General features: G+C 44.1%; 1 protein-coding gene across 1 annotated transcript in view; it reads right to left on the bottom strand.

Annotated features, from left to right (window-relative positions):
- ABCB11 (ATP binding cassette subfamily B member 11) overlaps nucleotides 1–18,656 on the bottom strand; it is a 70,945-nt gene that overhangs the window by 27,410 nt on the left and 24,879 nt on the right. The window contains exons 12-16 of the mRNA XM_015422245.1: nucleotides 17,099–17,269; nucleotides 16,308–16,509; nucleotides 13,372–13,435; nucleotides 7,549–7,684; nucleotides 4,036–4,194 (exon numbers count right to left, since the gene is read on the bottom strand). Of these exons, the coding sequence (XP_015277731.1) occupies nucleotides 4,036–4,194; nucleotides 7,549–7,684; nucleotides 13,372–13,435; nucleotides 16,308–16,509; nucleotides 17,099–17,269 (732 nt within the window). The remainder of the gene's footprint in view (nucleotides 1–4,035; nucleotides 4,195–7,548; nucleotides 7,685–13,371; nucleotides 13,436–16,307; nucleotides 16,510–17,098; nucleotides 17,270–18,656) is intronic.

Genomic DNA, 18,656 nt, shown 5'->3' with positions numbered 1-18,656 from the left:
GCAGCTTCCAAGTCCCCCGGGGAGCTACTGGCACATATTAGTTATAGAAGGACTTGTGAGGTGGGGACACGAAGTTGTCTTACACTGAATCAGACCCTTGGTCCATCAAAGTCAATACTGTCTGCTCAGAGTGGCAGCAACTCTTCAGGGTCTCAGGTGCCTATTACTTGATCCTTTTAACTGGAGATGCCGGGGATTGGACCCTGGGACCTTTTGCATGCCAGGCAGATGCTCTACCACTGTGCCACAGCCCCTCCAAATGGGATGAGAGTGCAGGAAAGAATGATGAGGTGGAGACTGGCCAGGTAAAGCAGGGAAAAGCAGAAATGCAATGGAAGCAGAGGTCATTTCGGGGGGGGAATGCGGGGGAACGCAGTTCCCCCTGGTGAGGTGCAGGGGGGCGGGGCACATGATGAAGCCCCGCCCCCTGCTTCCGGCCGCCCCACTTCCAGCCCTCATTCAGCCAGGAGGAGGCAGGAGAAGAGGGAGGGTAAGTTGCTTCCTCCCCGCCTCTCCCCACCCCTGCCTGCTTGGGGCCAGGGAGGGCCTTGGCGGGGCTTCCTCGCACTCCCGCTGGCCTTGCAGGTCCACCGCCGTGCTCCTGATGTCAGGGGGTGTGGCATATGCTAATGAGTTATGCTAATGAGTCCCCCTAGCTCTTTTTCTACGAAATGACCCCTGAATGGAAGGTATATAAATGGGAAATGCCAGCTATATAAAGTGCAATGTACTTGTTTGTTTGGGTTTAGGTGAGTTCTTCAAAGACTAATTCAGATAAAAATTAAAGAGACAGAATATACCATCTACCCCCTCTCTGGCATCAGAAAATTCTGGGTTTTTATGCACATGGGGGGGGAGGGGGGTTGTAAAAGTTGTGAATCTTAATGATTTTCTTTTCATGGTTTCATCTTGTTTTATTTTGTGAGCCACCTTGAGCAGGTCTTTGGAGAGGCAGCATATAATTTTTACAAATAAATAAATAGGCCAGCCTGCTCTTGAGAAGCTTGAGACCAAGCAGGTGAAAGGCTCAGACTTTTGATTTTCCCCAGAACAATCCAAAAGTTGACAGCAGTTCCCGTACAAGTGTGGCCTGGACTGGGCTGTAAACTGTGATGCACTGCTAGAGGTGTCCTCCACTACTGATTCACCTGTGAAGGGGGAACACCAAGAGAGGTGGCCTTAGGGGTGTCCTTTCTGGCAGTTCCACAGTCATGCACAGGATAGGGGTCCCTGCCAATTTTATTTGCGTGTTTCTAGTTTTTGTTGATAGCCACTTCAATAAGTTTTAGATCATCATTTCCTGGGAGTGAGTGAAATAGCCTAAAAATGTAGCTGTTTTCAGCCCAGTGAGAGTGGATAGGACCCAATTCATTTTCTTGAGAGAAAAGAAAGATAAAAGGAAACGTCAACTGGTACAGAATGCTGTCACTAGGATGTTGAATGGACTGGGCTGTAGGACATCACTCCAGTCTTGGCTCATCTACAACAGTTCCCAATTTGTTTCCAAGGCCAGTTCAAAGTGCCGCAGTTGACCTTTAAAGCCCTCCATGGCTTGGGACTATGGATGGGCACAAAGCAAACCACAAAGCAAAATTCGTGATGGATTTTGCCCTGTTCGTGGTTCAAGAACTGAACCTGATGGGTCTACTGTCACGGATTTCCACAAACGTTTAAGGCAGTTCATGGGGTTCATGATTTATTTTCATAATCTTTTAAACCGTTTGCTAGCCGCCTTGGTGGCCCTCATTGGGCAGAAAGGCAGCCTGTAAGTTTTGTAAATAAACAAAATAAACCTGCCAAACAGCAATGAATGGAACAATGAACTGCTGAACATATCACTGATACATCAACTCCCTGTTCATGACAAGTAAACAGGATTAGAGCCAAACCAGTGGGTGTTTAAGCATCCCTAGTTTAGACTGGCCAGTCACTGTTCCCTCTAAGCTGAGTTAGCGTGAGCCAGCTCACAGTTTTTTAGCTTCCGGCTCACACATTTTTGCTTTAGCTCAGGAAGGATGGCTCCAGAACAAACTGATTTATGCAATAGCCAAATCACTCACTCACAACTTTAATGCCAGTATCTCACAAAATAGAATTTTTGCTCACAGGACTCCATAGCTTAGAGGGAACATTGCTGGCCATTACAACATTTATTTTTAATGCCCTTTTTGCTGGTGCTCTTACTATGCTTCATTGTTCTGAGAACTCGTCTGTTGAAAATTCGGATTATAAATTCCTACGTAAATAAAATATCTGATCTGATCCAGCATCTATGGTTTGTATTCCCTACAGAACTATGAAGGCACTACAGAACTATCAAGGAACTGGATTCTAGCAGTCCTCAGTTCTATTTTAAAAATAAAAAATATAAAATGCTAACACTTGAATAGCATATTAGCAGATGTATATTTACTATCCTGAAAAAACTATCTATGTCCTGAAAAATATCCCAATGCAAAATCTGTTCCAAGTGTCCAGTTCATTCCTTCTTGGGATTAGAGCATCAAATCTAGCCAGACTTCAACTTCTTTTACATAAGGGAGCCCAGTCTCGTGCAGCCTTTAACACCAGTCCCTGTTATTATGTGAAACATAATATATGCTGCTACATTCCCTGCAGGGCTGTCACTTTGCAGTTTATGACCCTCTGACTGTATCATTTGAGACACAGGGATCGCTCCTGCTGTGAGCAAGCCTGTGATACATCCACAGTTTATTTATGCAATAGACATAAAGCCTAAGACGCAGCATCTGTTTTTCAGTATGATTTAGCAAAAAGAAAAAAAAGAAGAGCAAGGCTGCACCAACAATGGTTGGAGAAGTGAACTGAGTGAAAAGTCAAATCGATTCAGAAGAATTCCTTAGTTCTTACTGCCCAATGCATTTCACCAAAATGTCTTCTTTGGGAGCAATTAATTACAGATTCCTTTACTTCAGAAAGTGTTTTCATAGAGGAACAGCCTGTAAAAACTAGTGAGGTGGCAAAACTCATGTTTTGGGAGAGTCACTGAATTCCATGGATCTGATCATCCTCTATCTCGTTTTAAAGAGAGCCTATGGCCATGCACTCTGCCAGACCCTGGTATCTTTTCTCAGATTTATCCCACTGGGGCAAAGAGACAAGGGCAAATGCAGGCCTCAGGACTGAGGAAGGGAGTTGCACTGATGCGCTAGGGTTGCCAGCCTCCAGGAGGGGCCTGGATATTTCCTGGTGGGGCCTGAATAGTTCCTGATACTATTATAGAGGTCAGTTTCCTGGGAGAAAACGGCTGTTTTGGACACTGTCGTGGTCCCTCCACTCCCCAAACCCCACCCAGGAATTTTCCAATTCAGAGGTGGCAAACTTAGATGAGTCCATGTTCTGAACCCTCCTTACCATGGATAGAAAAAGGCAAGACAAGCCTGTGATTAAAGGGTGGGTGTGGGTTGGTGATGGAAAGCCTGCAGTCCCTGTTGTGTTGCGATGACATTCCCAGAATAAAAGCTACATTAAAATGAATAGCTATAGAATGTTCAACAATAATTCTTCGGAATCATTTGCTTCAAAGTCGTCCATTCCAGTTCAGACTGGGTGTTTGCCTAGTGCAAACTACAGCTCGGAGGAAGCACCTTTTGAATTAGAAGAACCTGTTGCTATTTCCTGTGACAAATATATCGGGCAGCTTATTTGAGTTACTACATTCCCCTCCAGGCAAAAGCTTCCTGTTAGACTCTCCTATTGCTTTTGATTTTGCCCAGTATTATATTTGACTGACTGAGACACCATAATGGATGATGCTTCACACTGTGTCCGGGCTGGAAAACCAGAGCCTAATTCAAGGTAGTGTACACACACAATTAAAATGCCATGTAGGGAGAAGTCTGGGATTTGGGAGTTTACAGATTTGGTTTTCCAGTGTGCAGAAAGTATGATAACACGAGAAGCAGAGTAAAATACTAAACATGAAATTAGCATGTCGGTGTTGAACCATTCATTTGAGTACAGTTATACTGTATACTATAGTATTAATAATACTCAGTACAAGGAAATACTTACTCCAATAATCTGACTGAAGAGCAAAGCATAGAGCGGGTTGACTGCTCCGTTGCCAGCTGCCCCTAAGGATCCAAGCACCATGTAGGGCCATTCTGGAGCATTGTACTTCAAAATTCTGGTAACATTAGCTGGTTCTACCTCCTCTTCAGCAATACATTCCTTTTTAAAAAAAAGAAGAAGTAATTGAATATGAAATAAATATTCATTACTAATTGATTCATCCCATAGTGGCATCAAGCATACGATGTGCTGAGCACCTTGTGCTACTGTCTGTATTTTACTGTTGCAATGGAAAATGGCAAGTGTAAATAGAGTGATGTTGTGTAAGCTGTAGGTCAGGGGATTCAAACATAAAGCCCAGGGTACGGAAACGGCCCATCCAGGGCTCTTATGCAGCCCATGGGCAACTAGTACAAGGGAGGGAACGAAGACTGTTTGGGGGGGAGTGGACGGACCCACTCCAATTGTGGCTTCAGCATGGTGGAACAACCTCGTCTGCAGCAGTCAAGCAGCATGGGAGCATCTGCCCAGTGCTGCACCGCTGGCTCTGCATTCTTCCTATGTGGGTTTTCCTCTGCACCTCCCTCCCAGCCATGGGGCCTTGCAACGAGGATACATGAACTCGGAGCTTACCAGCTGCTGTCCTTTATAGTTTATATCTCTGGTACCCGACATTACATTTTATGGCACACATGGCCCAGCCCAACAAAGTGACATTTATATCAGATCCGGCCCTCATAAAAAATTAGTTCGACACCCCTGATATAGGTGCATCTCCAACTTGTAGATCTCACCTTTGAGATCTCACTGGTTATAGGTTTTTCATAAGGTCCAAATTCTTTATAGCTATATTAGAGAATAATAATGTGTGTAGCTTGCCAGGATAGCTCATACTAAACCTATGCTTTGGGGCATGATTTTGCTATACTGATGATGAAGAGGAGGCAAGGTAATATGATATCTTCTTTAAAAGTGGTTACATGAGCAGAATGAACTATTCTCACAATTCTCCCTTTCGTATGATCTCACCTTTGAGATCTCACTGGTTATAGGTTTTTCATAAGGTCCAAATTCTTTATAGCTATATTATAGAATAATAATGTGTGTAGCTTGCCAGGATAGCTCATACTAAACCTATGCTTTGGGGCATGATTTTGCTATACTGATGATGAAGAGGAGTCAAGGTAATATGATATCTCCTTTAAAAGTGGTTACATGAGCAGAACGAACTATTCTCACAGTTCTCCCTGGTATTCCTGTTCTCATCCGTCTTAGAAACCAGGTGCCTCAGCTATCTACACTAGAGCTGGAATCAGACACAATTCAAAGCCATGATATATTTCAACTACTGTTAATTTGTGAAATGAAGAATGGTCATTTAAATCCTGGTCTGTCTTGACAAATACTTATTTCATCACCTTCAGTCTTTCCTCTGTCCTTCCTGCACAGACCCAGCTGGTATTCCAGCTTGCAATTCAGTGAGGACAGCACTGGGAAGCAAACAAGATTATCTTCAATATTGATGTATGTTTGGATATACCCAGTCCACATACATATCCAAAAACACCTTATCAGTATTCTTCTGATATATTTGGGTAGTCAGATGATATTTGGGATTGGAAGGGATATCCCAAAAATTCTGGCAATATTTGGGAACATTGGAGAATATTCATGACTGGCATTGTAAGGCTTCCAGGACTGTTTTTCTTTAATTTTATCATGTGTCTGTGTTATTGCTTTCATGCTAGGTTTTGGTGCTGGTTTGCCAGTTTGGTTTGGCTTGGATTCTCTGGTGTGACATTGGTTCTGCTGGGATTTTTTATCAGTATTCTTCTGATATATTTGGGTATTCAGATGATATTTGGGACTGGAAGGGATATCCCAAAAATTCTTGCAATATTTGGAAACATTGGTGAATATTCATGACTGGCATTTTAAGGCTTCCAGGACTGTTTTTCTCTAATTTTATCATGTGTCTGTGTTATTGCTTTCATGCTAGGTTTTGGTGCTGGTTTGCCAGTTTGGTTGGCTTGTTGGTTCTGTCTGCATTTAGAGGCTTTTGGTCAGTGGTTGCTCTCATGTGTTTCGCTATTGGCTTCTTCACCCTGGAGAAAGTGAGGATTTTTCTCATCATAGGAAACAATGGGGACAAGTAGAATGGCTGAAGGCACCTTGTCTAGGGACATGTAGAACTTGGGCCCTTAATCCAATCTACTTGAAACTTGGGGGACCTTTAGTGGACAAGCAGAATTAGAATCCCTGTGATTTTTGGTGTCATTTGCTTGAGAAACAGTCAGTCCATCCCCCTGGAAATTGTCCCCCATAGACAATAATGAACCCCCAATTTTTCAGAATTCAACCCCCACCCCCAAAAATCCTGAATCCAAGTATTGAAATGCTATTGGGGGACCCAAATAATCCAGATACTGGTATTTATGCCTTTCTTGAAACCTGATTCAAAAAAATACAAAAACAATTTCAGGTGCACATCCCTAGTCTGCATTTGTACATCACATGAAATCATAGTTTGAACTAACTGTGGTTAAGAAACCAACTCCAAATCATTGTTTCAGGGCCTGGTTTGACATACTGTGGCTGAATCCGCATTTGTCTTTCCCACTGGTGTCCCAGCCTTTTGACTCCGTCTTCAAAAAAGCTGTCTACATTTGGTGTCGTTTTCACACCTCAAGAGTGCTAGCATACTTCTGCACGTCCACATATGTTTATCGTCCTTTCGGGGTGGCTCCACTGTCATTGCACCTCTGCACTGCTTTAAAAGAATCTTCTCCAAACAACATTCAAACAAGCATAGAGAAAGGCAGCGTCACAGCAGCATGAAACGAATTTAAAAATGCAAATGCAGATTCGACCCCTAACTAACCTCATCTGCTGTTCAGTGAATTAGGCCTATGAATCCATGGTTTAAATATGTTAAGGAATAAGCAATCCAAACGTGCCACAGAGATTGAACTGGATGACTTCAAAAAAAGAAATTAAAGCAGAGTAAACGTATCGGTTTTACCTTATAAAATCACTATCACTTAATCTGGAGACCTAATTCCCTGAATGAAACTTGGAAAGTGCAACCATTTTTATATATGTATTTAAAAATTACCCTAATGGTTTCTATATAATTAGTTCTGGGCTGAATATTTTAGGAAATCAGTTTCCCGGCCCTTGAAAAACAATTGAACATGTCATAATAATTTCTGCAATAAATTCAAAGACTTAGAATTGCTGGAACAGTCTTTGTTCCTCTCTCTATCCACTCAGTGACTAGCTGCATAATAAGAACAATCTCCCCTCTTTCTGATTTCTCTTTGATGACCGATATTCTCTTTCATGTTCATTTAATTTGTATATTAATATTCTGCTTTTTGTATTGTGTCGCATGGGCCTCAAGAAAAGATTTCACTTTAGCGTAGTTTGGTTTCGTGTGAAATAAAGAAGCTCATCAGGACCAGAGAACAGGAAGCATGACTAAGATATTCTTTAATAAATGACATGACTAACCTTTTTCAATAGGCTAGAGCCATCTTCATACTCAGCTGTGCTATAGATAGGCTCTGAATGGTCTCCTGCAATTGACCTTGGGAGATCAGGTACCAAATTGGACATCTGAGACCGGGAACGCTGTCGAATGGAGGCTCTATGGAACAGGGGGGAAAGGATTATTACTCTTAGAGTCTTACGCTTTGTAGTTTGCCAGACACGTCCCGCGGTTGGGTAATGGACATGGTCTGGGAACTCCATGCTTCACAGGTGTGCAAGGCCCCTAATTTGGATCTGGACCACAGTGCATGGGGTGAAGAGGTATAGACCTCTCTTCCATTTTCCAGCTCTGAAATGGTCCCAGGGAGGTGGTGTTTGCTCCACTGGGGAGAGCAACATGTAGCCATATCAGTACACATACAGCCCTCAGCCTGGGGAGAAAACAAAGTGTCATTAGACTCCATTACAGCATTCTAAGGAGCTACTGTCACATGGAAGACAGTGGGATAAAATGGCACCGTAGCCTGAAATTTGTTTTCCTTCTGCTGTGGTTTTGACATATACAGTTACTCAGAAGCGTGGATGTGTAGTTTGTTTTCCTTCTGCTGTGGTTTTGACATAGTTACTCAGAAGCCTGGATGTGTAATCCCCCCCTTATGAGCTGTTCTGGTGGGTTTATCAGTGGCTGAATATAATTTTGGCCTGACTCAGGTCTACCAGTCAACACTTCAGATTCACTTCTGACTGTTCGGCTGTTGCCGAGATACTTGGGTATTCTGTTCTTTTCTTCCTCCCCCCCACCACTTGCATCTTGAAAGCACAAGAAGGAAAACATAACTTCCAATGTAGCTCCCTAGAGAAAGTCTTTCACAAACACAAAAAAAGTCAGAGGCAAAATCTAGACATCGTCGCATCTTTTCATAATGGATTTCATAGCAACAGAGGAGAAAAGATCAACCGTGTCTTGGTGAGTCTACTTATAAAGCATATAAACAAGGCCATTGTGGCCATTAAAGGCTCATGCATTTCAGAACTGCGTGAGCGGCGAGATTATTTCTGCTTTTGTGAAACAGTGCTTACAATTCTCTTTTCAGAACACAGCAGAAGTGAATACATACGCATTTAGATATTCTTCCTCTCGAGAGGTTGTTCACTTTCCTAACTGGCTCGTAGCTAAGAGCTTCGGCTTGACTGGGGAGAGACATTCAAGAATTCTTTGCTTAGGTCCAATGTATAAAGACAAACGTATACTGGATAATACTAAATAAGTGTAGTCACTGCATGACCCTCTGGAAAGTGCCAGTTCTCATGGTGTGCTCATTCTTATTTTTAAAAAGGTCAAACCCCAAGAGATGCCAGGTGAAATGTTTCATTACACAAAGGTTTTATTAAGGTAAAACATTTCATATTTGCAGCTACAGGCTAACTGAAAGGAATTTAAATAAAAAAATGTTCATATCTTTGGCTTTGTTCTTAGTTTCTACAAGTACAAAACAGAAGATTTCGCTCAAGGCGAACTTATGGATCACTTCTGCTGATGGAAGGGGAATTCTGTTGGAATGTGGAGCTCCTAGATCCCTGCCGAGCACTACATTGGCTCTCTGTAAAGAGAAGAATCTGTGCAATTCCAGTTCTGCATGCTAGGGCTTATTGTCTCAGTCAGAGGGTATGATTTAGGAAAAGACTTGTCAGGGAAGGTGGATTTTGGAAGAGATCCACTTTTTAAATTCTTTTTTAATTTTACCCTGCTTTTCCAAATAATGAATTTGGGGAAAGACCTAAGAAAATTCAGAAACATATCAATGAAACAATCAACATCTCTACATGAGCTTTTAAAATGGACCCAGCTTGATTCCCAGTCAATCATCTTGGGATACGTTAATAGAAGACAATCTGCTCAGTCTAGGGTTTAAGCAGTATCTGTCCCCCATGGATGTCCCAGAAATTAGAAAGAAGGTTCTCAGTTTGCTGAAGAGATCAGACCAGGAGGTTATTCATCTAGATGCTGAGAGAAATTGTTCCTCTCTTTGGGGGGGACTTTCAGCCCCTCTTTTTCCTGTTTTGCCATGTTATTCCACCTTTTTAACTTTGTTGATCTTAAAGGTGCCACTGGACTCAAACTTTGTTATACCTTTTTAACAGCTCCACTCTTTCACCAACTATTCTTCCTAGCTAGAACGAATGCTTTGCCACTCGCAGAACTGTCAGATTGCTGTGAGGGTATTAGCCACCCCCCAGAGACTCTGCCCTTGTGGCAGAGCAGTAAATGAAACTTTATCCCATTTCCTATGTAGCTGCCATCTGCACTCTTCTATAACAGCCAATTTCATACTGTCTTTATTGAGCAAGTTTCCCTGCTGCTCGCATGATTTCCATCTGCCATATTTTTGGGCTGGCAATGACAGGAGTATAACGCTGGCTATGGCAAAGTGTAGAAATCAGGCATGCACATCTTTAAAATAATAACTCTGTGCTTAAGTACTAGTGGGACTACAGATTCTGTTTGTTTCACCAGGGTGTCTTAGGGCACATAGGTGTTCTGATTTTGGCACAGGAACAGGAAACAATCAACAATAAAAGATTTAAGATGATAAGAAAAGCACATCTAACAAGCCAGAAGCAAAACCCAGTGGATCAAATTAAACCAGGCATCAACTGAAACAGAAGATAGATCAAATCAGAACAATCCTCCAAATGCCCGATCAGACAGAGTGGACTTCACCTAGAGCAGAGGTGTCAAACTCATTTGTTACAAGGGCTGGATCTGACATAAATGTCACTTTGTCGGGCCGGGCCATGTGTCCCATAAAACGTAATGCCAGGTACCGGAGATATAAGCTGTATAAAGGACAGCAGCTGGTAAGCTCCGAGTTGGTGTATCCTTACTGCAAGGCCTCATGGACTGGGAGGGGGGTGCAAAGGAAAACCCACATGAGTGGACTGATTAGCCAGCGGTGAAGCACTAGGCAGATGCTCCCACTCTGTTTGACTGCTGCAGACAAGGTTGTTCCACCGCGCTGAAGTCACAATCGGAATGGCTCCACCCACTTCCCCTGAGCAGTCTCCTGTTCCCTCCCTTGCACTAGTTGCTTGCAGGCTACATAAGAGCCCTGGATGGGCTGGTTCCGGCCCCCAGGCCTTATGTTTGACACCCCTGACCTAGAGCCTAAAAGTCAACAAACCTCAGAATGGAATACTTCTCAGGAAAAGTATTACAAAGATGTGGTACCAGTGCCAAAAAGGCCCTGTCCCTGACTTCAGATGGTGGGGAAGCCCAGAGAAGGACCTCCAGGGCATCTCTTAATAAATATTCATGGGACAGACAGTCCTTCTCATACCCTGGGTAGGTAGGACTTTACATGTCAAAACTGTCACACTGTATTGTGCCTAGAAGACCTTGCTACCCAGGGGTTTTGTGTTCAGGAGGGTATCTATGTTGGTCTGAAGCAGCAGAACAAAGTTTTTGAGTCCAGTGGTAACTGTAAGACCAACGAAGTTTTATTCTAGGTGTAAGCTTTTGTGTGCACGCAAGCTTCTTCAGATACATTGAAACAGAAGTCACCAACCATTACATATAGGTAGAGGGTGAGGAGGGTGTGTTGCCAGGAAGGGCCAATTAGAGTCAAGATGTATAAGCAACTGAGCAGTAAATATAGCTAAGACTGGATGAAGGCAATTGGTAAGACCCATGAATAGCTGCAAATCAACATACAGCATAATAAAGGAGTTTACAAACCGCTGCAAGAACTGAATGACATCAGCATGTATAGAGAGATAAGAAACCAATATCTCTGTTAAGCCCCGTGGATTCCAGTGTCCTGAATGTTGTAATAACTTGTAACATAGCGATCTCCAATATCTCTGTTAAGCCCCGTGGATTCCATTGTCCTGAATGTTGTAATAATTTGTAACATAGCAGTCTCCCATTCCAGTCTGTTTCTGAAGTTCCTTTGCAATAAAACAGCTTTTTTGAGGTCCCCCGTTGAATGTCCTGGAATGCTGAAGTGTTCTAGAGGTTTCTCAGTTTTTGTGATTCTTCATGTTTGATTTGTGTCCATTTATCCTTTGCTATAGGGTTTGACCTGTTTGCCATATGTAGAGAAATGAAGGGCATTGTTGGCATTTAATGGTATATACAATATTAGAAGATGAGCAAGCGAATGATCCTGAGATGGTGTAGTTGATGTTGTTAGGTCCAGTGATTGTGTTGTCTGGGTGTATGTGGCAGCAAAGTTGGCATTTGGGTTTATTGCAATCTCTGGTACCAGTGTCTGTGTTCAAGTTAGATGTATTATTGTGGGTGAGGAATTAAGATTGGGGGGGCTGTCTGTGGGCAAGACAAGGTTTGCCCCCAGTATTTGTGAAAGAGAACCGATTGTCCAGTAGAGGTTGTAAGTCGCTGATGATGATGCATTGAACTGTTTTGAGCTGAGAGCTGTATGTGACCACTAGTGGTGTTCTGCTATTGTCTCTTTTGGGCCTGTCTTGGTTATGTATTGTCTGTGGTGTATCCACAGCCTTGCTACGGTATAGAACAGCTTGCTATTTTCTAACTAGTGCTCACTGTTTCTTTTCCCCCCCACGAGATCCACATCAACTGTTTGGAAATCTGTTGCTGTATTTTGGATACATATCCACCAGAGGAATTATGTGCTGTCTGTCAGAAAAATGGAAGTCACAAACATTTGCTGCATTCCTAACATGCAAAACCTGACAGAGGAGACCATGACAAAACATTTACCATTTACCTTTGCTACACTCATGTATTATTTGCGTGCCATGTGTACTTATAAGGTAGAGAATGTCAGAATCAAACGTAATTGCAGCAGCAGCTTGTGGAGTGGGTAATATCCCAGCCCCTAGCTCTAAATGTCAATTAAGGATGTCAGAAGCACTGTAAATATCCCACCTGCAGCTTTGAGTGTGTAAGCTGGTGACCTTACTAGCAGGCTATGGGAGGCAACAATGGTGCTGCCATGGCCACACCACAACAGTGTACAGCTGCAAAGTGGCTAGAAGAAGCCAGTGCCAGCAAGTGACAACATCACCCTGTGCTCTCCCCAGGTTCCACTACCTGCTCGGTAGCTGCACACCCACACAGTGCTGCGGCATGGGCCTGAGAACACCACTGTTGTCTTCCACAGCCCGCCCGTAAAGCCACTGCTTCCCCTTCTTCATTCAGCCACACTCAGTGGTGGGGGCTGGGATATTCCCCACAAAACACCCTATGAATCGCTGCTGAATTCTTGCAGCATGGACTACAAAATCTTGTGCTATCTGATAGAAAAGATGTGGTTTGCAAACTATATCCCCCATGGCAAACTGGAGCTCCCTGGCTTCCTTGTTCATCATGTTGTGTTTTTTCTTGCCAAGGGTTCTATAATTTGCCATTTTCGTCAGCTCCATGTACTGGGCGAGCGAAGCTATCATGAGCAAACACAAAATGGTGACAGGTAAATTTGGATGGTCCTCCTCCATTTCTATGGAGCTGTGGTGGCTCAAGTGGTTAAGACGCTGAACTGCAGGCTGTGGAAGGTCGGTAGTTCAGCAGTTCGAGACCCGAGTGTGCCGCAAGACAGGGTGAGCTCCCGTCTCTAGTTCCAGCTCCTGCCAACCTAGCAGCTCGAAAGCAAGAAATTGCAAGTAGATAAATAGGTACCACTTCGGTGGGAAGGTAACAGCGTTCCGTGCGCCTTGGCGTTTAGTCATGCCGGCCACATGACCATGGAAACGTCTTCGGACAGCGCTGGCTCTTCGGCTTGGAAACGGAGATGAGCACCGCAACCCTAGAGTCGGATTCGACTCCCTTTACCTTTACCTTTACCTCCATTTCTAAAGGCTTACCTCAAGCTGGCCTGGTAGCTTCCCCTGCTGAAAGAGTGCACTTTCTCAAGTGTCGGCTCAGAGACTGTAAAAATAAACACCACAGAAGCTTGTGAGAAAGTAAGAAAATCAAAGCAGTTGTTTTTTCCATTTGTAATTTCTCTAAGGCAATGATTTTATTTACAACTCCTGTTACAGAGACTAAAAGCCTTTGTATAGCACTTTACTCTTTGATGCAATCACTGGAATTCTCTTTTGATGACTAAAGCACAGAGAAAATGTATGATCTGAACCTCAGTGCATTTTCTGCAGAAAGGTGGTTAAAAGTTTTGAGTGAGTAAGCTCAGCACACCATGCGTCTCCCACACACAGCCTGCTCTGAGGCCCCATCTGCACCCACCTGCCAGCACGGACTCTGCAATGTGCTTCAGAAAAGAAGCAGTGTGGTTAGAAAGGAATCAGCTACACCTCGGTGGCGGTTGTGTTTTTATGCACAGATGTTGTGTATGCCAAAGCACTCACGTAGGAAACTGTGCAAGCAGATGACCCCCAAGAGTAGAAATGGTTTGGGCAGACACATGGTATGGATTCTGTTGGGCTGTACCGTTTGAGACTGATGGGTGAGGGGTTTGCATGGTTTAATGCACCCCTCATAATATCCCTGCAAAGGCAAAGCTAGTATGTAGGGGGTGAAGGCTAAATTATTATTACTTACTCTGACAGTCTGGCAAGTGTCGTCCTAAGAACACCTTCCTAGGTGTAAGCCCCACCGAAACTTAGAAACATAGAACTGGAAGAGACCCCCAAGGATGATCTAGGGTTATCTAGGGTTGCTGAAGTCTGAATATATACTGGCATTGCCGAGTCCCTCCTGGCAATCGGTGGGGGATGAGGGGGGACTTACCAGGAGCACGAAGGAGGGCCAGCCAACACTGCAGCAACGTGTCTAAGTCACTTCTAACATGACCTGGAACTGACATCACACAGCAATGCCAGGGCAATACTCTGGTATCTGGGCAGAAACTCTATGGTAAATTTGGTTTCTACTGCAGGGGTTTTGCTGAAATACCTGAGTGTCACCCCAACATTGCCAACATGATGATGTCACTTCCAGATCATGTTGGAAGTTACGTAGACACATCGCTGCAACATCAACTGGGCTTTGTTCTTCTTCCAGGTAAGTCTCCCCCGCCAGCCAGCTGATTGACAGTGGGGCAGTGAGGTCTGGTGGGGGGGGGTGACCCCCTCCTCCAGTGGGGGGTCTGGCAACCCTAGATTACACCTGTTTAGGACTGGTCTCTAAATTTTTAAATTCAGGAAAAAACTGTGTACAGGGAACATTCAAACATGTAATCTTGCAACTATAGTCCAAATCTGGACAAATTTCTTCTCACCAGGACACTTATGAAGTATATTGGCAGTTATGAACTACATGGGATATGTACTGGAGACATTTCTAACAGTGTTTGGGTTTAGGGCTGGAAGAACTGGAAAGCCTTGTTATATTGACTTGGGAGACAAAGGAAACTGCAAGTCCTAGGCTTCCTTAAAAAAAAAAAGGATGGGAGACCTTAAGGCTGACAACGGTAGCTTGGGAAATCCCTGGAGATCAGGGGCAGTGTCTGGAGAGGGGGGAACTGGGAATTTAACACCATAAAGTCTGGCCTCTGAAGCTTCCATTTCCTCTAGAAGAACTAATCTCTGGAATCTGGAGATCAGTTGTAGTTCTAGAAGACTTCCAGGCCCCACCTGGTACTGGTGGTGGTAGGAAAGGAGTTATGTTCCTTCTCATGTGTTTTTCTGAGGTTTTCTTGGAAAACAACTCAAGGGTCAGTCATATTCCAGGCCTGGAACACATAGGGAAGGGGTTTAACCCTACAATATTCACTCAGTTTTACTGAAACTGGCCTCCCTGCTTAGTGAAAGTACTGTAAAGGGGGGGAAATATATCCGGGTGCAGCTTTAAAAAACAAAAACAAATAGCATGAGAGCTAATTTCAGAAGTAGAGGATGAAGGGTTAACCACCCTTCTTCCTTCCTGGAGCAGCCTCAAGGCAAATTGAGGCTTCTCATGCCTGCAATTTGTATTATATGGACAGACCAAGACGTGATCATCCTCTTGTTTGAGTCCTCAGAAAGAGGACTCCTCTGGGAAAACTTTAGAAAAATATCAACATGAGATTGAGGAGGGGATGGGGAATTTTCCCATCACCAATACCTAACATTACATATAGCCAGACTTTATTAGACCAGTATAACCTAGGAAGGTCAGAAATTCTACTTTAGAGGAGTGCTAGGACATACAAATTGATGTCAGCATGACCCAACACTGTACTAGAGATCTTAAAAGCAGGGCTTTTTTTGTAGAAAAAGCCCAGCAGGAACTCATTAGCATAATAGGCCACACCCAACAGCAGAAACAATTAGCATATTAGGCCACACCCCTGACAGCACAGCTCATCAGCATGTTAGGCCACACCCCACATGTAACCAGAAGTGTGGTCATCCAACCACACCCACCTTTTGCTTCTTATTCTGTTTACTTTGTTGTCAAAACCCAGGGCTTTTTTTAAAGGGAAGTCCGGGCCCCGCGGGTGGGGGTGGCAGTGTGCTTCCTCCTCACCGGGCAAGGAGCTGCCAGCCCTCAGTCCCCACCCCCCGCTTCAGAGGCACGCCACCGCGGCCAGGGGCTGCGTGGGGTCAGGCGCCAGGAACACACTCCTCCTCCTCTGGAGAGCAGGGGCGGCAGCAGAGTTCTTGGGGTTGAGCAGCGACTTTTGGGGGGGGGGGGGGGGGGGGGGGCCAGGCAGTGTATTACACTAATACCAGATGGAATCAAAGCAAAGGGAGAATCAAACTCGAATAAGGAAAACCAATTTTTGTGTGCGTTTGTGAACTATCTTTTAAAAATGGCAAATCTCTTTTCTTTTTAAAAAAATGCCAAATAAGGGACTTGCCTTGTACAGATGTTTCAACAAGTGCCTTGTCTCCCTGGCTTTGCAAAGTCACCAGTGTGAAATAAACCCCTTTTCGCTCTAATAGCTCCTCATGTGTCCCTCTTTCCACAGCTCTCCCATGCTCAAAACCAATGATGACATCTGCTGTCTTGATGGTGGACAGTCGATGAGCTATTGAGACTGCAGTGCGTCCCAAGCGAGCCTAAAGCAGCAGAAATAGGATAGGCAAAAAGTGGTTAAAAGTGCCATTGACATATTCCCATAAACATAAAAGGGTTTTCTCTACTCCCATTTTTAAATTAGTTTAAAAGATTTTAAAGCTGTATTTGGAAAAGGCATTTGCCATATCCTACCCATATGTACACCTGATACATGTAAGGTTCAAACTGCTATACACCAATTTTCCAATTCCTTATGAGACCAGAGGTCCAATGCACACGTGCAGCTTTTTGTTCATAATGGCAAACTTGCAAGGGACAATGCTTCATGCACCAAGGGAGGCTGTTTGCGCATTGGAGCATGAACTGTTGAATTAGCTTTTGTCTCTTGGATCATCACTTTAAAAAGTGACAAGATCGACCTCAAGACTTTATAATTAACAATCTTTGTGAAATCAAAGAATTGGAAGGGTCACTTAGTCCAGCCCTTCCCCCTTCCTTGGGAAATGCAAAGCTAGAGCACCCCCTAGAGAACTCCATCAAGAGAGAGCCAATCCCCTGCTCCTTAGGGTTAGGAAATGGTTGCAAAAAGATGTCTGCACCCTAATGAATTAGCACTGAAATATGACAAACCTTATGAAGAGCTTCTTGAACTGTAGCTTCACTTTCATTATCCAGTGCAGAAGTGGCCATGTCCAATAGCAGGATTTTGGGGTTTCGAACTAAGGCTCGAGCAATAGCTATCCTTTGCTTCTGGCCCCCACTCATTTGGCCACCGCCTTCTCCAACAAGGGTGTCGAATTGCTAAAATAGCGAGAACATGAAAGCAAGTAACAGTGTGTGTATCTTGCTCCCCTACTGTGACAGCCCAATGCTTGATACAAGGAAGCAGTAACTGTGTACCCTGTCCATCATCTTTGCTTGCTTCCAGTTATGATGTGAAGGAAAAACTCACACATCTCTCTAGTGGGAAATGTGTTGCTAAATCAGATATCATTCACAGATTTCCCAGCTGGAGAAAAGAAAAACCAAATTGTCCACAGACTCAAGGGACACATGAAAAGAGTTGTTTACAGATTTTATGCATTTCCTTAGAACGTGAAAAAGACCTTAAGAAAATTATATTTGGCATGGTGCTGTGTGGCCCGTGGTATCTCTCATGTTTCCGGGTGTCTTCATATAACACTAATTTGACTCTTTCTCTGGAGTGTGGTTGTGTTGGGTCCTAACTGGGGAGAAGGAAGAGAGGCAAGCACTGTTGTATGCTGAGTTGTGCATCAATTGTTCATGTTTTCTGGTGGTGCCTACTACATTTTTTTCAAGTGCCCACAGGCTCAACAAGGTTGGGGAGCCCTTTTCTAAAATATTAGGGTGCTGCTTTGTACCAAATAAGGCCAATGGTACATTTAACCAAGTAAAAGATGTTTATGACTTTGACAGGCAGTGGCTTTTAGAGAGCGAACTTTCCTGTCCTTTCTACCTAAGGGTTCTTTTGATTGAGATGCTAGGTGTTCCACCTATGTTCCACTACTTGCCTGTGGGTCTTGGAACACTCAGGTTTGAGATGGAACGTGAGATGTATTGGATGCCCAGATATTTAGACACTTGAAAAGCTACAGTTACCCTGCCTTGAATAGCCCAGGCTAGTCTGACCTTGTTCTATCACAGAAGTTAAGCAGGGGTGGCTCTGGACACTATTTGGATGGGAGATCACCAAGGAATACCAGGGTCACTATGCAGAGGCAGGCAATGACAAACCACCTCTGAATGTCTCTTGCCTTGAAAACCCTACAGTGTCACCATAATTCAGCTGTGACGACAGCAGAGAGAGAGAGAGAGAGAGAGAGAGAGAGATGCAGAACGCGAGAGATAGAGAGAGAGAGAGAGACAGAGAGAGAGAGAGAGAGAGAGAGAGAGAGAGGAACATGTATCTTCCACTTGACTTTAAATTTGTATTTTCACCAGTGTGTGTGTATGTGTATACGCACAAACATACACATACCCAGGAGTCATTTCCTGCAGGAGTGCACAGGAGCGGAGCTCCGGCAGTAAAGAGCCCAGGGGGCGGGCACATGCAACAAGCCCCACCCCCTGCTCCCAGCAGCCCTCAGTCAGAGCAAGAAGCAGCCAGGTAAGTTGCAGAGCTCCCCCCGGCCCCCCAATCCAAAACAGTCCAGTGGCACCTTTAAGA

The sequence above is a fragment of the Gekko japonicus genome, unplaced genomic scaffold (genome assembly GCF_001447785.1).
Source record: "Gekko japonicus isolate JY-2015 unplaced genomic scaffold, Gekko_japonicus_V1.1 scaffold469, whole genome shotgun sequence".
NCBI classification, from domain to species: Eukaryota; Metazoa; Chordata; class Lepidosauria; order Squamata; family Gekkonidae; genus Gekko; species Gekko japonicus.
This window is presented reverse-complemented; position numbering and strand designations above follow the sequence as displayed.